We start from the raw sequence: 25,237 nt of genomic DNA on the forward strand, positions 1-25,237 counted from the left end.
CAAGAGGATGGAAAGCATTAGCGATGGGCCCAACTTCCACGCAGGGCCAGGAGGATGCAGGGTCAGGCCACAAATAGGGTGCGAATCCCACCCTGAACATGGATTGTGTTGGGGGACGTACGATTCAGCCTGTAATGGGAAGAGCTTTACCTGCCCGGCTCCTGCTGGATCTCTGCAATCTCAGGGTCCATCGGCACCTCCCCTCCACCCTCTTCCCTCTCCTGCTGGTAGCGGTAGAAGGCATAGCTCCGGAACACCTCCTCGGTCTCCTGGGCCACCTGATCTTCTGAGGGAGAGATAAGGATTGGCAGGGTCAGGCGGGCAGCTCCCCGGGGTGCGCAGGAGTGAGGAAACCCCTCCTTATCTTAAAACACTGGGGAACCTGTGTGGCCTCCCCCATATCCTTTGAGACAGTGTGTCCCCACGGCACTAACCCCTGTTCTGCTGCATTCTCTGTCATTCTGATGGACCAAATGACCACTGTGCTCCTTAGGCAGCATGCCCTTCGCACCAGGGACTGGCTCTGCAGATTGGTCTGCACAGGCCTGCTGTGCTTTGGGGGCTCTACAAACCAGCAGAGGAGCCCTCTGAGGCTTGAAGCACTGCCAGATGCCACGTGAAACACCGGCCGGGCTTGCCCTCCATGCAGAGCTGCACCAGTTTGATTAAATTAAACCAGTGCCAAAGGCGGTCGGGCTGCCCTTATTCGGCCTGACCCAGTGTTGTTTCAGTTTAGCTGAAGTCCATTAGAAAGGGGTTTAAAATGAACTGAAATTATAATACTCAGATATGCTTTTCATCTCTCTCTCTCTCATACAGAGGTCAGTATTATCATCCCCGTTTTACAGATGGGGAAACTGAGGCACAGAGTAGGGACATCACTTGCCCAGGTTCACCCAGCAGGCCACTGACACAGCTAGGAACAGAACCCAAATCTCCTGAGTCCCTGTCCAGTGCACTCTCCACTGTCCCATACTGCCTCCCGTAATAAAGCCACTCAAACTGAAATAAGCATTTCCACACAGGACTTTGTACCCATATAACTAAACCAGTGCCATTTTTCAGTTAGACAAGGCCTTAGCAACAAGCCTCGCTACAGGATCGAACGAGGGCTGAACTTGGACCTTGGAGGGTACGTATCAGTGGCAAATAGGGTAAGAAAATTAGAGACGTTCAAAACAAAACAAGTTGAGGGCTAACTGGGAGACCCTTAAAAACAGGAGGACTCCCATGTCAAAGATACAACCACAGACCATGGGGCTCCCACCCCAAGTTACATGCAGAGAGCACGCTCCGGAAGGAGAGGAATTCAAACAGATATGATGCAGTCACATCTCGGACAGCCTGTTTTTTGGCCGCTTGACTTGAGACTTGGATTTTTCAGAAGTGCTGAGAACCCATAGCTCGCTCTGATTTCAACTGCAGCTGCAGGTGCTCAGAACCTCTGAAAATCCCGGCCCCAAGGTGTCCGAAGTCAGGCACTGAGAAAAGCCCCAGAGGCTGCCAAAACAAATTAAGTGGTCAACTTCAAAAGTGTTACCTTCATGCTTTATTGCTTTTACACAAACATGCACCCACACAAACAAACCAAAGCAAACTTTCTTATGAGTGGTTTCAGAGTAGCAGCCGTGTTAGTCTGTATTCGCAAAAAGAAAAGGAGTACTTGTGGCACCTTAGAGACTAACCAATTTATTTGAGCATAAGCTTTCGTGAGCTACAGCTCACTTCATCGGATGCATAAAGTTTTCCACTAACCAATTTATTTGAGCATAAACTTTCATGAGCTACAGCTCACTTCATCGGAAGCATAAAGTTTTCCACTTTATGCAAAACTTTATGCATCTGATGAAGTGAGCTGTAGCTAACGAAAGCTTATGCTCAAATAAATTGGTTAGTCTCTAAGGTGCCACAAGTACTCCTTTTCTTTTTTCTTATGAGTGGCTTTCGGAAAATAAGACGTACTGGAGAATTTTTATCCCTGGGGAGCGATGCCAATTCTCATGATTTTATCACAGGTTTCACAATAGTTGATGTCATTCTTAAAGACCCAGCTGCTGGAGTCAGGTGATGATGTAAAAAAAAATAGTTTATGGCCTTTGTGTTTGTGGCGAAAAGCTTGAAAATGCAGATTCCTAACTGTTTCAGAGAGCTAGTCAGAGAGTTTATGGCCAAATGGGAACGCTAGATCATGCAGTCTGATCTCCTTTATAGCATGGGCCACCAACACACCCTGCACCTGCACACTGACCAAACAACCAAAATGAGACCAAAGTATTACAGCTCCCAGGAGACTAGACTATTATGAGCCACAGGCAGAGAACAGGAGGGACAGAGGTATATCAATGCCCAAGGCCTCGACAATGGCAGCGAAAGATTGAGAGATGCCCAGATAATCCTGGCAGATAACCTGTGCCCCATGCTGCAGAGACAGGTGAAAAAAACAACAACCCAAGTTCACTGCCAAGCTGACCTGGGGAGAAATTCCTTCCTGACCCCACATATCAGTTAGACCCTGAGCACATGAGCAAGAACCAGCCAGCCAAGCACCCAAGACAGAGGATGCTCAGTGCCACCTCAGAACCGTGGCTCTTCCAGTCCAATGTCCCATCTCCAGCTGTGCCCATCTCTGGTGCCTCAAAGGAAGGGGGAACCCTCCCAGAATACACTGGAGCATGGGGAGCAAAATTCCTTCCTGACCCCTGCTCAAGTCTGGCTGAAACCCTGAAGCATGAGCTTTTAGGAACATAAGACATAAACCAGAAGTGAGCCCGAGGGCTGCTGAGTGCTCCCCACACCATCACAAACAACCCCACCATAAAATCACCTTCATAAATTTGTCCAGCTCTCTCTTAAAGCAAATTAAATTGCTTAGCCCTTCCCCCTTCCCACTAACTCCTAGTGGGAGCCTGTCCCAGAACCTCACCCTTCCGATGGTTAGAAACCTTCTTCTAATTCCCAGCCCCAGTTTGCTCATGGCCCGTTTACGTCCATTTGTTCTTGTCCCAAAAACATCCTTCCGCTTAAATAACTGCATCCTCCCTGGTATTTATAGAGAGTAATCCTAGCACCATTGGCCTTATTGCTACATTAAACAAGCCAAGCTCTTCCAGGCTCCTCTCATAAGCTAGGCCCTCCATTCCCCTGATCATCCTAATAGCTCTTCTCTGCACCTCTTCTGGTTTGAATTCATCTTTCTTGCACCCAAACCGTACGCAGGATTCCAGACAAGGTCTTACCAGTGCCTCATACAAGGGCATTAATCCTTCTCTTCATGTAGCTTACTGTCAGAAAGGACCATTAGATCACCTAGCCTGACCTCCTGCACATCACAGACCATTGCATTTCACCCAGATACTGCTGTAAAGAGCCCAATAATGAGTTAAATTAAAACATTTCAGTCCTCCGTAAACCATCATGTGCCACTGGCAGAGAACAGGAAAGAATGAGGTACATTGATACAAGAGCCCATTGCAATGGCAGGGAATAGATTAGGTGAGATGTGCCAAGTTCAAAGACTGGGAGGCAAATGAAAAGAATTCAATATTGATTAGTTTTGAAAATCTCATTCTGTTTTTTTGGGGGTTTTTTTTGGGAGGGCAGAGGCCTGGCACAATCGGGTCCTGGTCCAGGACTGAGACTCCAATGCCAATAATAATTTTTGAACACTTGAGGTTGGCCATACCGCCCATATATATGCCTTGTTGTTCGCAAGTGTGAATGATTCAATGTGAATTGTTACTGGAATTCTATAAATGTCTGGCATGTGGGAGCCAACCCATCAACCCAGCCCGGCATCTCTCTGCAGCCACTGCAGGATTGTTCCCTATGGGGTATTTCCTAACAATATGTCTGCTCTAGTTATAAATAGCGCGAGCAATGAGGCTGCCACCGCTTTCCCTGCGAGGATTCTTATGCAGTTGTATAGATCCGCCAGGTGATTGTGGACAACAAAGCCTTGCCTAAGCCATTTTCGTGCCGTCCCTTCTTATTTAATCACTTGCTGTCTGAGCTCACTTACACCAGTTTGTCTGGCAGCTACAAAAGCCATCTGGGTTTCTGTGTCCTTTGCGTGACCTAGTGACAATAACCGGAAGAAAGCCGTGCTCTCACACAGCATTGCTTCAGATGCTTTAACCACTAAATTCCACACACACACTCACACCATGTGGCTTCAGCAACATTTCTAGCATCAAACCAGAGGCAAAGAATGTTTCCTTCTCATGGCTGAAATGTCTCTCTGGAGCACTCGAGCCAGGCACAGGCCTTGTTCTGACCCCTCTGCACAGAGGTGACTTTTAGTGTGACTTCATTAAAGTCGCTTGACTCCCAAAGCCCCAGAGAACTGCGCTGCTGCAAAACAGGAACCTCGCTGAAACCCAGGTGATGCATCTGAAGCCGAGCTGCCCTGCAGAACGGCTGCTGCTCACTCTCCCAGACATCCCCACCCCTGCTCTGCACCAGCGGGAGTCCAAACCCTCTGCTTTGATAACAAACAAAGACAGGAGAGATAAGTCACTAGCTCGGCAGGATGGGTCTGAGGCTCAGCCAGAGGTAGCGGGCAGGGGTTGTTTTGGATAAGCCTGCGATTGTTTCTGGACACAGCCTCTTCTTCTCCAGAGTCAGGGTTGTAAACAGCTCTCGGCTTGGAACGCCAGGTATTCTGGGCTCAACGCATAACATGCGGAGCATTAATGTCACCTGGCTGACTGTGCAAGGAAAAAAACAAAGCAGGCTCCCACACATGCTTAGGAAGTGAGCCAACTGGGTAAAGGTGGCTGGGTCCACAGAACAAAGGCTGGGATAGCGTTTCCCTGCTGTTGCTATCGTGGGTTAAGCTCCATCAGCCGCAAGAGCACCAGTGCAGACAGGCAGCTAGTGTTCTCTCAACATTGATGGCTCCCATGCTGGAAGGAAAAATCTAGCGGACACGAGACCTGTGTTAGGGCTTGTCTCCACTTGAAAATTTACCATAACAGCTATTCCAGAATAAGAATGTCCCCATGTAGGGAGCCCCCAGCTAAGCATGGCAGCTCTTAAGAACCGGTGGCAATAGACACCTTATAAAGCCCAGTATTACATCGATCAGGGTCCCTATGGTTGACCCCAACCAGCTAATCTGTGTTAAATTACAAATTGCCTTGTCTACGCTATGGTTAAACATTTTAAACAGCACAATTTTTTGCCTAGTGAAGACAAAGGTATTGGCTTAATTAAGACTATTCACCTGCTTAAATATAAAGTACGTGCATAGCATTTGTAGAATCAGAGTCTAAATGTCGACACAAGGTGCAAAGCAGTGGAGTACGGGGCCCATATACATTTAAACTCAGGTCTGGGCATGGGCCATTCATATGAGTTTCAGAGGTGCAGAGCACTTGCAGTCCCCATTGACTTCAGTCCCCATTGATTTGTGGGTCCTTAGCAAGTCTGAGAAATCAAGCCCAAGATCACGCCAATAACACAATTATGGCTGGGAACTAGATAACTGGGTAATTGACTAATGGACAGATGGATGCAGACAGTGAGTCAGAGACATGGTGAGGTTACATAAACTGTAGTTTGTGTAAATAAATGGATGCGGGGGGGGGCGGGGGGATGACAAACACATACACACCCTGATACTTTCTGGTGTTGTTTTTGATTCAGCGAGAACAGATTTATTTCGATGTAAACAATTCCCGGACTGTGGCGACGTCGAAGGCAAGGGTGCAATGCTGGCCAAAGGGGAACTAGAAAACGAAACTGACTGACTCACAGTTTCAATGAAACACAGAAAAGTAAATAAGCAGCATGAACAGCAGAGGAGACAGGCTAAAAAACAAAAAACCACTTTCTGTTTTAAAAGCCCCAGATGGTAGTGCTAGTGACACAGGGACAGAAGTATTCTGGGACAGGGCCCGTCTTTTTGTTCTATGTTTGTACAGCCCCTAGCTGGTCCAGGATTGTGGTCCTAGGTGCTCCAACAGTATAAATAATCTTTTTGAAATACATATTTTTCAAATGCTACCCGACATCAGTGTAACACCGTCAGGTCTATCATTTGGAAATCTCCTCCACCCTTTAAAAAAAAAAAAGATAGGCCAAGTCATGACCCGCTCCCAGTACATTCTGAGTCAGATTCTTGGCATGCAGTTGCTCTGCACAGAGTGCTACTTAGAGGGGGATTGTGCAAAGGTGGCTTAAAACTCAGCTCCCCTTCGCACTATCCCCCTTCTAGTGCAGAGCCAGCCTGCTTTACTTCAGCTGGCTACCTGTGGATCAAACTGCAGCCAGGGATCAATGTGGCGTGGGGGCATCCTGGCCACCTCCCTTTCCCTGTAGCCAAGACCCCTTTTCCCTGCTATGCCAACAGTGGGGAGCGGGAGCAGCATAAAAGCCCCTACGCTGGCTCTACGCCCCACACCTTGCACTGGGGTGATCCTCTGGGGCAGCTTCAAGGCTACAGTCTGCCTGCAGAGTGGTGCAAAACAGATGTTCTGCGAGGACGAATCTACCCCATTGTCTTTTAGGCCATGTCGACGCTACAGACCGCTGCAGCTGCGCCACTGTAAGGTCTCTCCTGCTTTATGCCGGCAGGAGAGAGCTCTCCCGATGGCATAATTAAACCACCTCCAAGGAGCCGCGGTAGCAATGGCGGCAGGAGAGCAGCAGGGGGGAGGGATAGCTCAGTGGTTTGCGCATTGGCCTGCTAAACCCAGGGTTGTGAGTTCAATCCTTGAGGGGGTCATTTAGAAATCTGGGGCAAAAATTGGGGATTGGTCCTGCTTTGAGCAGGGGGTTGGACTAGATGATCTCCTGAGGTCCCTTCCAAACCTGATATTCTATGACATGGTGCTGTCCACGCTGGCGCTTTTGTCGGTGACACTTATATCGGTCAGTGGGGTGCGTGGTTTTTTCACACCCCTGACCGACAAAAGTGCTAGTGTAGACAAAGTCTTAGATTGTAAGGTGCATTTGTTTATACAAAGGCTGAAAAGCACCCTGTTGTCAGAGCGCGGCTACAGACCAAATTGTACCTGCTGCAGCTTACCTCACCCTGACAATGGATGCAACACAATCAGATACCAGCAGACGCTAAAAATCCCCTAGCACACGCAGCTGGTTTTGTCACAGGGTCCCAAACCCATCAAGCAATTCCCTTCACATCTGAAAAAAGACAGGGCCCTTTTCTGGTCTCACCCTGGCTTTACAACAATGCGGCTCCAAAGCCCAATTTTTCAAGGAGCAGAGTGTTGTGTGTGCCAGATGCACACAGGGTGTGAGGCTCTTACAGCCCCTGTCTGTTTAGCTTAAGCTGTAAAGCCCTACATGTGTAGCTCTGGAAGTCCCCAGTTCAATCCCCACTGCGGAGCACCGGCAGCTCCCATTGCAGCGGGATGGTCAGCACCTCTGAAAATCCAGGCTCCCCCTGACTCCAGCAGAGTTACTCTTTGTCCAGAGTAGAGCACTGGACTAGGACTCAGGAGAGCTGGGTTTGATTCTCAACTCCGCCAGTAGCCAACTGGATGGCCCTGGGAAAGTCACCCCACTGCTCCGTGCCTCAGTTTCCCGATCTTTAAACTGGGGACAATGATGCTGACCTCCTTTGTGAAGTGCTTTATTATTAATAACCCTGGTTTAAGTGAAATTAGAAGTGGGCCATCAGTTTCATTCGACATCATGCCAAATACATCTCAGGGGGTACCGAGTAAGAGTCTGGCAAGTATACAGTGGAAGGGGTTTCCCTTCCAATGTACTGGATGGAACCGTCTCCTCTGGCCTAGCTATCTTAGTGAGCGAGGGCCAAATTGTCTTTGCCATAAGGGGAAGTGTCTCCTGTATGCTGGCTCTCCCTTGGTGGGGCAGCAGAAGTTGGGACAATATTTGCTGCATCTTGCTATCTTAAAACCATCACTGTGATTTTCAAACTCTGCTTTTTAGAAATCTGCGCAACACCAAGGGAACTAAATAGCGCAGGGGGCTGGAAATGTAATGTGAAGGTGAAAGATTGACTCTAGCCCACATCAACAGTAATGTAAAGTAGCTGCCAGCTGATAGATGTGCAGCGGTCTGTGTGAAATGAATTTGGTAGGTCTCAGTTCAGTTCCCAGTGGACAAGCGTCCCCATCATAAAACCCACCACCCGCCAGGGGCAATCTCAGCAGAGGCCAGGGATTGAATGAGCCATGGGGACTGATCCATCTTCTCACTCTAGAGGAGATTCCTCCAGGTCAGATCAGGTCAGGCTTGAGTCATGCTGGCATGGCAATGCGGGACGATCGCCATCCTTCTCCAGAGCTGCCAGGCTGTCACAGAACTGCACAGCAAGGCGTGAGCAAAGCCCTGGGGCTGCAGCCCGAAGGCTCACCTTGCTCTGCACTTTGATTTCAGTTTTGGGTGGATATTTTTCAGTCCCCACGCGGCCTCTGACTCAGGCAGGTCACTTCCCCTTGCGCTGAGGTAGGTGCTAAGTGTTTACTCATTTGCCTCTGCCAGTGAGTTCACCGCAGAACAAACCGACACAGGAAACAGCATGCATTAATATCGCTGCAGAGCGCTTGGACGTAGAGTGGGGTGCACGGCCTGGGGGAGGGGGGAAATCGGTTGTATTACAGCATGGTAGTAGATGGGCCCTGTAAATCTTGCCTGGACATGCTGCTTCCCCTACTGACAGGACAGAAATAACCTGCTTGCTTGTGCATCAGAGAGCTGGGAGTTGGGGGAAGGGATAGCTAGCCCCACAGTGCTGACACCTTGGCCAGATCTCTCTCCTTTGCCCAGCAACAGACCTCCATCCACTCCAGAGGGTGCTCCAAGACAGCACCATGCGGTGACCTATTTTGCTGTCCTTCGCAGGCTAAGAGAAAAAAGGGACCATCAGATGGCTCATAAATAAGGCTGCGAGACTGTCACAGAAGTCACGGATTCTGTGACTTTCCAGGACCTCCACGACTGCTGCAGCAGCCAGTGTGGCTGACCCCAGGGCCGTCCCGGGGCCAGCTGCTGGGACAGCTGCAGTGGTCCTCGAGGCTGCCTGAGCAGTGGTCTCTGGGAGCCTCGGAGCAGCGGGCAACTGGGGGTAGTCAGCCCCCACCACCAGAGCAGGGGCCAGCTGTTGGTCGCCGGGAACCCCCGGAGCAGCTAAGATTTAGTCAGGGATATTTATAGTAAAAGTCATGGACAGGTCACAGGCCATGAATTTTTGTTTATAGCCTGTGGCCTGTCCATGACTTTTATTAAAAATACCCATGACTAAATCTTAGCCTTACGCATAAGCAGGATCATCGCCCTGAGGCTGGTTTCCACAGCATGGTCACGTGAAGGATGGGTATTTGGGCCATTTTCCAACCACTTTTAAATGGTCTTTCTAGACCCAGGTATGATGTGGGTGGGCTTCAACCACCACATCCAAAGCATCAGGTCTCGGCTATTCCTGGAGGTGGGATGCCAGACTAGATAAGAATAGCCCCTTCCATCCAAGGATCCCAAAGGGTGTTACAGACATTAATGAGTTATGCCTCACCTCTCCCAATGGTTTGCATATTACCTTCATTTTACAGATAGAAAAACTGAGGCACAAAGAGGTCAAGTGACTTGCCCAAGGCCATACAGCAATTTGGTAGCAAAGCCATGGCCAGAACCCAAAAGTCCCAACTCCCAACCCTGTGCTATACCCACAACATCGTGCTTCCAGATGGATCTATGGCTGATTGGATCTCTGATCAATCATTCCGACCTCTGAGGCAAAACGGTTAGATTATACTGACGGTTGGCTGGCATTTCTGCCTTTGCAAGGTGACTAGTTCATTCCCTAACCTTGTGTCCCACCCGGCAGCCACAACCAGTGCAAGCTGGTATGGGTCAGCCTGTCTCACAGTCACACAAATGACCAGACAGGAACAGACCCAGCCAGCCTGGCCTCTTCCTGCATTTTCCATTGCTTTCTATAGGAGCCAACAGCTTTCATTAAAAAAGTACCCACCTCCCATTCCCACCTCCTTCCATGGCGGGGCCAGTCCTGTGAATCGGGGAACAGTCTATAGTTTAGACTGGACTTTCTCTGCCCTGTGCTGCTCTCTCCAACCCGCTCCCTCCTCTTAGCTTCACACCACGCCTGCCCCTCTTACCCTCTTTTCCCCTGCTCTGTCCTCTTCACCCCCTTCCCTTCCTTTTTCTTTCCATTTAGCTGATCCCCTCCTAAGTTCCCCCCACCATGGAATTAACATGCCATTTACCGCCATCACATGGTTCGCTCTGCTTGTGTGTTCTGCTCGTTCGCCCACCTCTCTGTTGTGTCTGCTTAGTCTGTAAACCGCTCAGAACAGGGACAGTCTGCTACTCTGTTTCTAGAGCACCTCGCACAATGGGGCCCCCCTGTTCTTGGCTGGCCCTTAGGCACTAGCATAATAAACATGATAAATAATAAAATGAACGAGGAGTACTTGTGACACCTTAGAGACTAACAAATTTATTTGAGCATAAGCTTTCGTGGGCTAAAACCCAAAGCTTATGCTCAAATAAATTTGTTAGTCTCTAAGGTACCACAAGTACTCCTCGTTCTTTTTGCTAATACAGACTAACACGGCTACCGCTCTGAATGATAAATAATAATGTTCATGACCTATTCACCCAGCCTCGCTCTAGCTAAGTTATAGCTGGATCTACAGCCATCTCTAGCCCCTATCACTCTAACAAGGTGCTAATGTCAAAGGCTCCCTGGGTACATTTAAATGCAGATTTGACAAACACAGTCTGGTCAAGGGGAAAAGCCACCCCTTGCACAGAGCTGTGACTTGCTCGGGGCCCCACAGGGATTTGGCAGAGTCCTGGTTTCCTGTTTTAAGCCCTAGACACCAGTGCCTCCCCAGACCTTAACTACGGATACAGATTGCTGCACCAGTTGCATATTACGGGCTGCTGTGGTGCTGCTGTCCCCAAAATCTAAGGTGATACCTTAGCCATGGGACTGCAGAAGCCCTTTGAGCCAAGATCGGCGCTTTGATCTTCCACACTGCTGCCTGATGGCGCCTCAATTAAATTGATTCATTTAGGGTATATTCCTTATTTCATTTGACTTCCCACTGCTTATATCTATGGAGTATAAATATAACTTGGTGGGAAAATCCTACAGAACATGCCTATTGGGTATGTCAGCAATCTGATTTGCAGGGCTGGAAGAAACATAGAAAATCCTGTTCAGGTTTTGGTCCCAAGCCTGTAGAATTCAGGAGAATATTAACCCTGATTTGAACACCAGGTCATCATCTCTTTTTAACCTTTCTGCAGGTGGCCTTGTAAATGGGGAAGTCATTGCAAGTCTGACAACAATACCACGTTAACAACTATTTATACAGATCATTTCACATTCAGTGCAAGGTCCTATTGCCAAGACTTAAAAAGTATATAAATTAAGGACCCAATCCTGCAATCATTATTATATGTATATTACTGAGCTAGTATTAAAATAGACAGACATAAATTAGGAACTTTGGACAGTATGAGATGAAACAATTCCCACTTTGTCTAGATGGGGTCCAGCAAATTGCATAGCTGACTAGGAGTCCGGACACCTAGGATCTATTCCCACCTCTGCCATTCACTCACTCACTGAATGTCCTTGGGGCAAGTCACTTCAAACTTTTGTGTCTCCGTTTCCCAGCTGTAAAATATGGATAATGATACTCACCTTCCTTGGTAAAGTGCTTTGAGAACTCCATATAGGAGTTTTCCATATAGGAGCTCAATAATATTACACAAACAACGTTTTCCTCAATCATTTCCTTAGGGGAATTGAAAGAAAAGTGAGGAGAGAAAAAAAGACACGAGAGTAAGAAGAGTACACATATAATCCTCGCAAGCCCACAAAAGAACCTAATTCTAGCTCATCTGTCTAAGCCACTATTACCATAATATCTGGGCACCTCACAGTCTTTACTGTATTTATCCTAGCAACAGCCCTCTGAGATAGGCAAGTGCTATTGTGTTAGGTATTACCCTATTATGACACAGAGGGACTAAGATACTTTTCCAAAGTCTATGGCAGGGCAGGCAATGAAACCGAGGTCTCTGGACTCCTAGGCTAATGCCCTAACCACTGGACCATCCTTCTTCCCTGGTACAATATCTCGCTCCCATTTACGCAGGATCCTTTCCATATTTCCTAGCTTGTTCCTCTTCTTCACCTGGTAGTTGTAGCAAGTTCAGTTCTTGGGCCTTTTTTAAGCAACCAGTGATGCTTTAACAACATAGGGGACATGCCAGGAGCAACCCAGGATAGGCAAGGATGCTGGAGCCCTGATCATGCCCTAAGAGACATTTCGTAGTGCAGGAATAATTCAGAATGATCCTCTGGGGGGGGAGAATTTTTTTTTTCCTGAGCAGCAGATAAATCCCTTAGCTCCCTATCAACAGCAAAAGAAAAATGGACAAAGAACCATGAGGAAAATCAGAACCCAAAAAATTAAACCAAACCAGTCACTAAAACTTTCATCCACCCAGCGACCCCGCAGCATGCCTCTGAGGGAGACACATAGCTCCATTTCCATTGATGTCAATGCAGTTTTTGCCTGAGACGGGAACTTAGGTTAATTTCAAACACTAAGTTATATGTGGATGTAAATATAGACAGAGTTTCCTCTTGACTTCACTGGGAGCAGAGCGAGGCCAACACTGAATCCCACTCAGATTGTGTGTGTGTGTGTGTGTGTGTGTGTGTGTGTGTGTGTGTGTGTGTGTGTGTGTGTGTGTGTGTGTGTGTGTGTGTGTGTGTGTGTGTGTGTGTGTGTGTAACACATGTGGTTATAGTTTACAGCCTGATTCTACAATTTTTATTCAAGCAAAATCCCTCTGGCTACAATGCGTGCTCTGCATAAGGACTGCCTTGATTTTATTTTATTTTATTTTAATACCTTACAAACTTCGGTAAGGCAGGGACTTCCTTATTATGCGTTTGTCTAGCACACAGAACAATGGGATTCTGAACCTAGCTGGGCCTCCAGATGCTACCGCAATGCAAATAATAATATAATCGTGACAGTAAAACAGCTCTGAGCTGGATGTGAACTGCATAAACAGTTAGGTGTAGTTACTGAAGTGGTGTTATTGACAGAGCTGCCGTGACTCATGCTTATTTACAAGTCTACCTGTAAAACAGGTTAGAGAGTCACCCATGCTTAAAAGGTTGCAGTGCCGAGGAATTCTATTCATTTGGGACAGACATGAGGAGCAGATCCTTTCGATTTGTTTTGGTCTCGGTTCTCAGAACATTTTCAATGTTTTGCCCCATAAATTTGCTACTGTGGATGTGACAAGCCACCTTTTGGAAAGTCATCAGGGTTCAGTTTTACCCAACCCCTGACATTCTCAGATTCAAGTCAACTGCGCAGCCATTAAGCATTGCCTGGCCTGGCACGGGTCTCTTTCACATGGAGTACATTTGGCTATAGGAATGGGAGGAGATAACGGCAATGAAACTAAGCAAGAGCTGTGCCAGCTTCCCACCCATCACTCTGCCAATGCACCTCAATCCTCTGCATCCCACTACTATTGCAGTCCTGCCTCCCCCCCCACCCCCCGCCCCCAACGCATTTCAATCCTGACCTGCAGCTCCCTTTGTTATTCCAGTCCTGGACTCTCTTCCCCATACACACACACACACACACACACACACGGTGCTCTGCCAGTGCATCTCACACACACACACACACACACACACACACACAATGCTCTGCCAGTGCATCTCACCTCTGTCCTGCAGCCCCCTGGTATTCCAGTCTTGGGCGCGTGACAGAGACACACACACGCTCCACCAGTGCACCTCAGTCCTGATCTGAGCAAAGACTTGGCCGGTGTTGCCACAGACTTGAAACCAAGTCCCCAGAGATTAAACCTTGACCGGCCCATGTACCTCTCCCTCTCCACTTTTTAAAGGAACCTGACAGGATACAAGAATTATAATCAAAACAGAAAGGAATTTAAAAGAGACGCATTAAACCCGAGTTTGTAATAGAGACCTTGTTACCTGAATTGAGTCTCAGCGACTGCCTACGCCCCTCGCTGCCCCTGCGCCGATGAGGGTCCGGTGGGTCGCTGCTGTTCCCAGAGGCCATGGTGGAGGGGAGCTTGGGGAGAGGGGATCAGGTTTACCCTGCAGAGGGAGAAACAACGGTAGGCAGGGTGAACCGGATTTCTCAGTGAAGGGCTCTGGGGAGCTGCAAGCTGTGACCAGTCTGGTGATGCTAGAGGAGACAACTGAAGACTCAAGGTCTGTTCTTTGGCCTTGGATCCTTGCACACCTCGAGGGACAGGCTTAGGCCCCAAGATAATTCTTCTATAGTTCACCTAGAGTTTCTCCTCTGAGCACTTGGCCTCCCGCCTTCCTATCTCTGCACATCTGACAGCCTCCTGGCTCCTCCCCACCCTATCCCACTCTCAAAAATCCCCACCCACACCAAGGTTCCTCGATCTCTCTGGCTGGATAGCATTAGTTCCCTCAAACACATCCTCAGGCTCCTCCTTCATCTACAGGATCACTCCCACGCCCACCGGTCTGGCAGCTCTCCCTCCCTGGCCTTGTCGCACGAGGGAAATTTATCATGCTCAAGACAATGAGGTTCCCCTAGCACTCTTGTGAAGCACCTCACGACCACACAAAAAGGTGCTCCTCCACGGGCTGCATGCTCATCTGATACCATCTGGACTGAACTTGCCTTCAGCGAGGCGAGTTACCATTCCAGTCTGTACCATTTAGTCCCAGTGTGGATGGACGTCACTGGTGTCATCCCACAACTGGTTCCAACAGTCCTACTTCTAGCGCACTGGTGACCTTTCAAAATCTGCTGCAGTCCATTGCTTTCGGGGAGCTGTGCCACAGAAACTGGGGGACAGTTTCCCAGAAGGCACTGCAACCGCAACGATTTAGAGCGGTGCGAGCGCAGATGCAGGGCAAGCTCTTAAAATGGTGCCGCACAACCAGCTCGGATGCACTGAACTGGTTCAGTGCCCTAGTGTAGACATGGCCATTGTATCCCCAGGAGAGGTTGGAACTGTTTTCACCTCGCAGGTGCACTGTGCACCCAAACAGTGTGCCTATCCTCGGTCTTATTAGGTCCCCATTTCTCTTTATTCTGGAGCTACTATTTCCTCCTGTTCATCATCTCACAGATCCCCTTAAAAAAATAACTACAATTAAAAATTCATTAGAACCCAAATCCCTGAATGCCCAGTCATCCTAAACCCAGGCCTAAATTTTACAGCAAGTGCAAATCTCTACTCACAATGCTTAGCATGTATACAGCTCATTATCGACACTTTATGAACCTGCCTGCCAGGTGGGTATTCACTCAGCTTTTGCAGTGGGCGAAACTGAGTCACGCAGAGGGCCTGCCTGCAGTTGCATGGTGAGTCGATGTCAGGGCTGGGAAGAAAACACTGCTAGTTCCTAGTGGCCTGCTCAGTCCACTAGTGCAGGGGTTTCCAAACTGTGATCCATGCAGCACTGGTGGCATGTGAGCTTGTTGGAAGTGGTACACTCTATCAGGGTTGTCTATCCCTGGAAGTCCTGGGACTGCGGCCAGCCAACCCCTGTTCCATGACATGGCCCTTTTTAGGCAGGGGAGCAGCAGACTAATTGAGGAAGCGGGAGGGGCAGGTGCTGATCAGGTGTCTACCTCCTTACCATGATAAAACCCAGCTGTTAGGTGACCCCCAGGAGGAGAGAGGCACACGGCTTGAAGAGGAGAATTACAGGGGAGCATCAAGTCAGGAGACAGGCTCCCTGGGATGGGAACTAGAACCAGAACAGAGACTAGTGGGCTGGGGGAGCCTGCCCGAGTCACAGCCCACCCCAAGGAGGCAGGTTGTGGAATTCCCTAACCAAGAGGAAAGAGTTGTGAGTCCACAGCAGAAGGCCTGTCAGAAAGATTCTTCTAAGAGGCCAGGGTCTTTAGTGGGACCGGCAAAGCTCCCTGGGCAGGGAACTGGGAGCCTTCCCAAGATTCCCCCACCTCCCTAGCTCCCCTTTGAGGCTTTGTCTACATTGGCACTTCGTCGGCAAAACTTTTGTTGTTCGGGGTGTTAAAACACACACACACACACCCGAACGACAAAAGTTTTAGTGACGAAAAGCGTCCTTCTTCGTAGGCAAGAGCGCTCTCCTGCCGACAAAGCCGCTGCCGCTCAGGTGGGGGTGGAAGTTTTTTGTCAGCAGGAGAGCTCTCTCCGGCTGACCAACAGCAGCTACAATGCAAGTGCCGCTAAAAGCCTCATAGTGTAGCCATAGCCTAAGCCTTCCCTGCCCATTTATTTACTTACACACACACACACACACTCTCCCCCACCCCCCTCACCTGACTCTAACCTCATTAGACCTGGGCAGAAAGTGGGTTTTTTCCATCTTTCCAGGATTTCAGAACTTTCCCCCAGACAAACTGAACTTGTTTTCAAAATAATAAATACAGTAAATAAATAAAAGTGACTCACCTGCCCTAAAACAGCCAAGAGCACAGTGGTTAGGGCACGATGGGTCACGGGCAATCCTAGTTCAAGTTTGTGATTTCCCCCCCTCCATCCTCCTCCCACCCCCGCTCCTATCCCGCCCCCTAATTTTATCAGAAATTCCATCCTGGACCTAGAAACTTGTTCGTTGCTGTGACAAGTCCTGGGTCTGACACATTTTCGTTGGAAAACGTCACAGCATTTCGGTGAAAAACTCCCAACCTGCTCTAAACCTCATGTCCTCTAACCCTCCCAAACGGACTCCCCTAGCCAAACTCCCTTCTCTTCTAATTCCCCCAAGGCAGATCTCCACCAGCCACATACAAAACTCATTTGACTAGGTGTCTCTAAATATCTTAATTAACGCTATTAAGACCTAAACCAAGAGGGCACCAAAAGGATTAAATGTGCACGGGGTACTTCAAACATCAGTTCTTCACGAAGGTGTCATTTGAACAATAAAGTTTGTGAACTACAGCACTAGTACACACTTCTGGACCAGATTCGCAGTGGCTGTAAATCAGGGTTGCAGTGTCTTCAATGGAGCTACTCTACTGTATTTTCCACTCCATGCATCTGATGAAGTGGGTTATAGCCCATGAAAGCTTATGCCCAAATAAATTTGTTAGTCTCTAAGGTGCCACAAGGACTCCTCGTTGTTGAGGCGTACAGTAGCTGAAGATAAACATTTGGGAAGGCAGTGTGGCCTAGTGTAAGTCGTACCTCAATTAATAGTATATGGGTTATTTCTGTCTGGTATTGGTTAGCCATGTTAAATTAGTTTTGGTTGGAGCCCTGAAAGGGGTTGGATAATGATGCACTGCCACAATTAGACGCCGCGCAGTTTAGCCAGTCCAGGGCTATCACTCTGTTTTCCAAGCCTTAGAGCATATTGTCTCCAGAGGCAGAAGTCCAACAACAGAGGTGTGAAATACAGTCCATCATTCACCACAACGAGGTGACAATGGGGGGGAGGGCGGGGAAGGGACCTAAAAGAATGCACAGCTTACTTATCAACAGGGCTTAGGAAATTGCTGAATGCTCATTTGCATCTCAATGCTCAGAAGACAATGCCAGCTGACAGGTACTCCTTGCTAGGTGTCTTGGGAACAAACCGGCGGTTTGGACTGTGCCTGGAGGGTGACTGGTTTCAGAGTAGCAGCCCTGTTAGTCTGTATTCGCAAAAAGAAAAGGAGGACTTGTGGCACCTTAGAGACTAACCAATGTATTTGAGCATGAGCTTTCGTGAGAGTCTTTCCTGTACGCTATCCCCTCTTTTCTCCTCCGTCCCCCGACTTCAAATGTGCCCAGCGAGGGTGGTTCGATTGTGACCCATGGGTTCCTCTTGCAGCACTTCTCCAAGAGGGCTAGGGAGAAGGGAAAGGCTGTGCAGGGGTTGGAAGGATTAAAGCTGGGGTTCAGAGTACAGCATGGGAGGAGGGCTGGCCTCATCACCCCCTCACGAGGGCTAGACTCCCTAATCCTCTGCCATCTGGCTGCAATCCTGAGAGACTAACCTCCCCCTGCTGGTTTCTGCTCTGGAGCTTGGGCGGAGATGAAGCAGGTTGCCTTCGAATTTAGAGTCCCCATCTTCTGAGTGAGGAAAAGCCTCAGTGACCTCCCTCACGCCCCAGCCAGTTCTACAAACATTTATACGGTGGTTTTATCATGCTTTTTCATGTGAAGGGCTCAAAGTGTTTCACAAGGGCACGTGAGAATCATTATCCCCCTTTTATAGATGGGGAAGCTTAGGCACAGAGACGGAAGTGATTTGCCCAAGGTTACAGGGTCCGGCAGAATGAGGAATAGAAGCCAGCAGTCCTGACTCCCTGGCTCTAGTCTAGACTAGCAGTTCCCAACCAGGGGTACGTGTACCCCTGGAGGTACTCAGAGGTCTTCCGGGGGCACATCAACTCATCCAGCTATTTGCCTAGTTTTACAACAGGCTACATAAAAAGCCCGAGGAAAGTCAGTACAAAGGAAAATTTCATACAGGCAATGAGTTGTTTATCCTGCTCTATACACTGAAATACAAATACAGTATTTATATTCCAATTGGTTTGTTTTATAATGATATGGTAAACATGAGAAAGTCAGCAATGTTTCAGTACTAATGTGCTGTGACACTTTTGTGTGTTTATGTCTGATTTTGTAAGCAAGTCGTTTTTAAGTGAGGTGAAACTTGTGGGTACGCAAGACAAATCAGACTCCTGAAAGGGGTACAATCGCCTGGCAAGGCTGAGAGCCGCTAGTCTAGACCTCGCTCCTTCCCCTCCTGGAAAAGGGCAGGAAGGAGAACTTCCTGCGAGGCTCTCAGTTAACATTGCTCCCTGAATGGGTAACTTGTTTCACCTCTCCAAACTGAGTTAGCTTAGGGCAGGTCTACACTTAAAACGCTGCACTGATGCAGCTGCGCCGCTGTAGAGCTTGAAGGAAGCTGCGCTAAACCGACGGGAGAGAGCTCTGCCATTGGGGTAGTTAATCCACCTCTGTGAGAGGCGCTAGCCTGCGTGGGCAGGAGACGATCTGCCACCGACATCGCACTGTCTACGCTGCCGCGTAGGTGGGGATAACGGCGTCGCTCAGGGGCTGTGGATTTTTCACACCCCTGAGCGATGTAGAGATACCGAAGTAATTCCGTAGTGTAGACCTGCCCTTAGTGCTAATGGGGGACACATCCTGACGGACTTGGTGAGTGGAAACCCCAGACCAGGGTGCAGCTTGTGCCTGCCCCTTGGCAGACTGCTGCTGAGCAAGAACTGAGTGTCACGGCAATTCTACCCTGCTGGTATCGAGGGACGCCCTCTTCTAGTCCTCCCATTGATTCATGCATCATTAGTTGCTGCTTGGATGCTTCTCCGAGACATGCACCCTCTGAAGGGCCTTAGTTTAAAGCAGTGATGCTCAGACATCAGTGATTCAAGATCCACATTAGCAATCAACATTACCCAAAAGAGCCACCGTCGTGTGAATTCATTGTTTCTTTTACTCTAGTACTATAGATCCATATTTAAACAGAGGGACAGGGGAAATAGTTTATATAGTCTCACAGCAAAATGACCGACCAAGCATTATTATTTCATCAACTGCAATTGGTTAATAATATAGTAAAAGCCTCCTGATTGGTCAATCATTAAATCACTTGGTGTTTTAATATCATGTGTATCTTTTAATACCACAGGAGATGCATTAAAGAGCCACGGGCGGCTCGCGAGCCTCAGTCTGAGTCTCACTGGTTTAAAGGTTCAGTAGGTCACAGGATACATGAAACACCCAATGTACAAGAGAGGCAGGGTACATTGGACAAAGCATAGAACTAGGAGACTTGTGTTCTATCCCACACTCAGCCCCAGATTCACCTTGGGCGAGTCATGTCCCCAATCTGTGCCGGAGTTTCCCCATCTGTAAAAAGCGATAATGAAACTGACCTCCTTTGTGCATTGTTTTGAGATCTGTACCATCAGTTTAGATCCAGTTGCAAAATGGGAAAAACTTCCTACCTGTCAGGGTGGTTAAGCACCAGAATAAATTGCCTAGGGAGGTTGCGGAATCCCCGTCATTGGAGATTTTTAAGAACAGGTTGTCAGGGATGGACTAGATACTTAATCCTTCCTTGAGTACAGAGGACTGGACTAGAAGACCTCTCGAGGTCCCTTCCAGGCCAATGATTCTATGGGGAGACTTAGACTGTAAGGGCTTGTCTATCTGGGAAATTGAGCAGTAAAACTATGCCAGTATAATTACCCCGCTATAGTTATACTGGTAACTCCCCGGGTGGACTCTCTAATTCCAGAGTAATTAAGTGTCTTTTTCCGGAATAGCTTTAGCTGCTTCCAAAGCAACATAAGTTAAATCAGAAAAAGCCACTCTCACTCCAGAATTAGACTGTCCCCATGGGGAGTTTTGCCAGTATAACTATAGGGGTGTAAATTCACACTGTACCTTACACTGGTATAACTTCCCATGTAGATCTGCTCTAAATTCCCTGCTCCATGTAGCAGAGACCAGCTCTCCCTCTATGAACAAAGCACACCATTAATGCTCAATACATAATAATACAACAGCTTGATCGGAGTGCGGAATTTTACCTGGAGTTTATAAAGCACTTTGGCACCTGTGTGATGACCAGGGCTTCTTAAAACCAAGTTTAATATTCTACAGGAACAAAAATTGAGGGGAAATTCCTCAACCATCTTTTCATTCTGTGTTTGTACCGCACTTCGCAGAATGGGGTTCTAGTCCACGACTCAGCCTCCTAGGGATGTGGTGGTAATAAAAATAACAGGACTTGGAAAGAACAAAGGACCAGATCATCAGCTGGTACAAATCTATGTAGGCCAACTGAAGTCAATGAATCGAACCTAATGGACACCCAACTGCTGCGCTCACTCCAGATTGGTTTAACTTTAAATACCGAATCATAGAAAAGCAGAGCTGGAAGGGACCCCTTTGTTTATTTGTAAGTCACTCTGGTTCAGGTGCAAGGGTAGGGGCTTGCTGGTTGGTGGATCTGGCCATATTCGAAGGGTGACCCACCACTGGTAACACCTGCAGCTTGCTTGGTGCAAGTCTTAACCACAGTTTCTAGCCCGGTCCTGAACACTCGTCATCCTTGTCCACCCTTGCAGCTCAGTAGTGTTTAGTACCCGTCCAGCTGTAGTCATTGCCAACACCCACCATTGGCAAGGGGGAATTCTTCTAGTGTAGAGCAGGTTTCTGCATCTGAAAGATTCTTAGTCTCAGCTTGTCCTCGCTGATGCTATTTCTGGGTTCATGACGCAGTTGTTTGCTCTTATTTTTCATGTTTACCCTTTGCAAAACCTACAAGGAAGTGAGCCCCTTTTGTCAAACTGGTTCCTCTTCTGCTTATCATTTCTAAGAAGGGAAAATTTCAGTTTCTTTTTTTTTTGGGGGGGGGGGGGGCCTTTTCCCATCACATGACATTTCTTACACAAATCCCTTCTCTTCCACTCTAAAGTCAAGTCGTGCAGGGGTGTGTAAGTCACATTTCTCGAACTCATCGGGAACTACCACCTGCCCCTCACCCATTCGAAACACCAATCCACGGCCAACTGCTGCTAATACGCATCTTCCCCAATGGCAGCAAAGAGGAACGGATTAAGATCTGAACGAAATCTTAGGCTGACCAAGGTGCCAAGCACCAGAAGAGCCTCCTCTCCTTCCACGTTTGACCACTTCCAAGCTAATCTGGAGTCGGACCAATCTAATGGGGACCAATCCCTATGGCCCTGAGAAAGAGTAGAGGAGGACCTGCCACCCACGTTTTCAAGAGGTCCCTAGGCTCCCAGGAACAAGGGCTTCAGTCACCTTGTAGCCCAAAGAGGCCAGGAACAGGGTGGGGGGGCTGAGAGTACGATTCCCCCAGCATCCATGGGCACCAGGTTTGTATAATTTTTAGTGGTGCCCAGAACGGGTCCAAGCAGAGCTGTCCCATCCATAGGACTGACTTGGGCAACCCCCTTGGGCCCCGCACTTTGGGGAGCCCCATGCTTCAGGGGGATGCGGGGTCCAGGGCCGCCTGGGGGGTTAGCTGGGGGCCTGCCGCCAGCAGCAGCAAGCGACCCGGCCCCAGCCCACTCCGCCACGCCGGCTCCCGATGTTGCTCGGGGGAAGGGGGCAGAAGCCAGAAAGAGGCGAGGCAGGGGCGGGGGGGAAGGGGCGGAATGGGGGTGGAGGGGGGTGGGCTGGGGCCGGGTCACTTGCTGCTGCCGGCCCCAGGCCCCCTGTTAACCTCCCAGGCTGCCCCTGAAGCTTGGGGCCCCCCAAAGCGCAGGGCCCGGGGCAGTTGCCCCGGTCCGTCCTATGGACGGGATGGCTCTGATTAAATATAAGCCCAAACAATGGTGGAGCCGGGCCCACATTCCTGAATATTGGTGAAGCCCGGGCACCACGGGCTCATATAACTCGCCGCCTATGCCAGGTTCCCCAGGATTCTGGTTTTCTAGGAGCTGTGTTTAGCCTTCACCTACTACCGAGGTATTAATCACCTCCCAGCTCACCCAGCCCTCACTTTCACGAAGGGTTAAAGCCACAGTGACATGTGGGCGTAGCAGCACCTCAGAGATGGCAAAGCAGCTTATCTTTATTGCCGACTAAAACAGACCTTTGCCTTGAGTGCATTTCCCCTCCCGCTCCTCCACTTTGCTTAAAGGTTTCGGGTGAGTTTCCTGTTCTTCCTGGAGCGCATGTCCCTCACTTGCTTTCCCATCCGCCAAACCCACTCAGCACCTTTCCCTGAGACCAAATCCCGTCAGAGGCTTCCCCGCCCACCTCAATAAAAGGTGATGTGGAAATTCAGGCACTGGCCCTGTGTCGAGGAGAAAGGCCAGCATGGAGGTGGGAAAACATTGCATATCACGGGGCAAAGGGGGGATCCGCAGAAGCACAGAAGGGGAAGGAGAGGCAGAGAGACTCTGAGTAGCAGCTGTAGCTCTGAGCAGAAGCCGGCTCACCCTCTTTTGTGGGAGCAATATAACTGCCATTCGTGTGTTGTACAGTCTGATGCTGTTTCAGGAAGTGCATACATATCTCCCGAAGGAAACATGTTCTAGGCAAGGCCTTAGCCCACACAAAGGAACTTGGGGCAAATTCCACCGTGACTGGATGCACAGCGGGCAGGACGGTAACTAAACACTTGCCTGCAGTGTGTGTGTGTATGTACAGCACCTAACACCCTGGGCCTCGGGGCAATGCTGCATTACAAATGAATACTCCTACTGCTAATATTATTCCGGGAAGCACAACTCACAGCCACAGGGCTGGCAAACTAGGGTCACCAGGCTCCATAGCTCCTGACCCCAGAGAAGTAGCCACCCCAACAACTTCCCCATTCCCCTTTACGACCTGCTCTGACAGAAAGCCACACATCTGCCCCCTCTGCTCCCTTCCTGTCTGCACGCACAGGCCAAACAGAGAGTGCTGCTGCCCCGTGCAGCTGGGGGCCCCCCCGCACTGCCACCTGGGAAGGTGCTGAAATGATTCATTAATTTCAAAACCATACACGTGACTGGTTATGTCTGGTAAGTCAGCCTGGGGAGACAGTGCCCGCGGCTGCAGAGACACGGTGAGCCAGGGGACTGCAGATTTCTGCAGCATTAACCCAGAAACGCATCCCAATCCAAATTCAAAAATCATTTGGGTGTATTTAAGCCTTTAATCCACCTTCATTTACTTGTTTTATAAGAAAACACTGCAGGGCTGTCCTGATTCACTGCTGTAGGTTGTCGTGTTCTGGCATGACTATAAAACACTGGAGAATATATTTTAACAAAGGGGTTCCACGCCCCCTCTTCTGGCAGTCAACTTACAGTGAAATCTTTGGCCCTGATCCTGCAAATACTTATTTACACATTTAACATTAAGCACTTGAATGGTATTAACTCATCTGCTCATATGCCTAATTCAAGCATATTTTGTTAACCTCTGAGGATAGGACAAGAAGCAATGGGCCTAAATTGCAGCAAGGGAGGTTTAGGTTGGATATCAGGAAAAACTTCCAAACTGTCAGGGTGGTTAAGCACTGGAATAAATTTCCCTGGGAGGTTGTGGAAGCCCCGCCATTGGAGATTTTAAAGAACAAGTTAGACAAACACCTGTCAGGAATGGTCTAGTTATTACGCAGTCCTGCCATGAATGCAAGCGACTGGACTAGATGATTTTTCAAGGGCCCTTCCAGTCCTACACGTCTATGATTAGGGCCCTTAATTGTCCTGACCAGTGACAGAGCACTGTACATTCCCAAGTCCTTTCTAGTTAACCCTCACAACCCCAGGGGAGATCGTCAAGTGGCATTAGCCCCATTTTATAGGTGGGGAAATGGAGGCCCGGAGACGGGCGGCAACTCGCCCAGGGTGCAACTGGACCAGCGTGGCCTGCCTGTTTTCCAGACCCCTGGGCTAATCACTTCTCCCCACCGCCCGCCCATGTGACACCCCCCCCCAAACCAAACCAGCAAGACCTGCCAGTGATGCCCCCAGAGCTGTCACTGGCCTCGGGGCTGCGCCTGAATGCCCCCCCCCCCCCCGGGGGGAGCCCTGCACCGTCGCCACGCAAGCTCCTAGGCACCAGGGGCTGGATTCCTGCAGATCGCAGCTGCTGCTTTAGTCCTGTGCCCCCCCCGGGGAAACAGGCGCCGCGAGCCTTGCCCCATCCCGGGAGCTGCGGTGTCCCAACCCCAGCGGCCGCCAGCTCGCTGGACCCCTCCCTTCCCCTTTGTCCCGCTCGCGGCTGGGATGCTGCGCCCCGGGGCGCTGGGCTGGGAGAAGGGAGGAAGCGCCCGCGCGGCTCGTCCTCACCCAATTCCTCCTCCCGTCTCTGCACCGGAGCCTGGCAGCGCTCAGAGCGGGGCCGATGCGGCTGGAGCGGCCCCTGCGCGCTAGTTCATCCTCCCCGGCTTCCCTGCCTGCTTCTGCGCCGGCTTCCTCGCCCTAGGAAAGGGGTGGGGGGGGACACCGATTGCATGCGAAAGGAAGGAGTGGAGAAAACGAATCGACCATAGATGCAAATCGGGAGCCCGCTTCAGCTCCCTCTAGAGGCTCCTTCTCGCCCAAAGCTGCTCACTGAGTCCTTCCAGAGCTCCTTCCACCGTGGCTGGGTGCTGGGGCCAGGCGGATTGGGGACACGGGAAGGGGGCTGACTCAGCCACTACGCTCACAGGAACCTTTCTGGGAAATAGTTTTCTTCAGGGAAAAGCAAACACAACAGTATCATGGAATATCAGCGTTGGAAGGGACCTCAGGAGATC

General features: G+C 49.5%; 2 protein-coding genes and 1 long non-coding RNA gene across 16 annotated transcripts in view; 2 read left to right on the forward strand and 1 right to left on the reverse strand.

Moving 5' to 3' along the window:
• The window catches only part of BAK1 (BCL2 antagonist/killer 1), a 37,314-nt gene extending 12,319 nt beyond the window's left edge, over nt 1-24,995 (reverse strand). Inside the window, exons 1-3 of one of the 3 annotated variants that reach the window (XR_006286866.1) lie at nt 24,789-24,995; nt 14,000-14,125; nt 151-286 (exon numbers count right to left, since the gene is read on the reverse strand). Coding sequence is in view for 2 of the 3 variants with exons in the window: in XM_037885300.2 (XP_037741228.1) it covers nt 151-286; nt 14,000-14,087 (224 nt within the window). In the remaining variant the exon portion in view is untranslated. The remainder of the gene's footprint in view (nt 1-150; nt 287-13,999; nt 14,126-24,788) is intronic. The other 2 variants (XM_037885300.2, XM_037885301.2) reach the window with 2 other exon arrangements.
• The window catches only part of LOC114020317 (circumsporozoite protein), a 70,192-nt gene that overhangs the window by 27,252 nt on the left and 17,703 nt on the right, over nt 1-25,237 (forward strand). The window lies entirely within an intron of this gene.
• LOC122463457 lies at nt 282-5,480 on the forward strand. The gene is made up of 2 exons (XR_006286867.1): nt 282-1,608; nt 1,939-5,480. It is a non-coding gene; the product is annotated as an uncharacterized LOC122463457 (long non-coding RNA).

The sequence above is a fragment of the Chelonia mydas genome, chromosome 21 (genome assembly GCF_015237465.2).
Source record: "Chelonia mydas isolate rCheMyd1 chromosome 21, rCheMyd1.pri.v2, whole genome shotgun sequence".
Classification (NCBI taxonomy): domain Eukaryota; kingdom Metazoa; phylum Chordata; order Testudines; family Cheloniidae; genus Chelonia; species Chelonia mydas.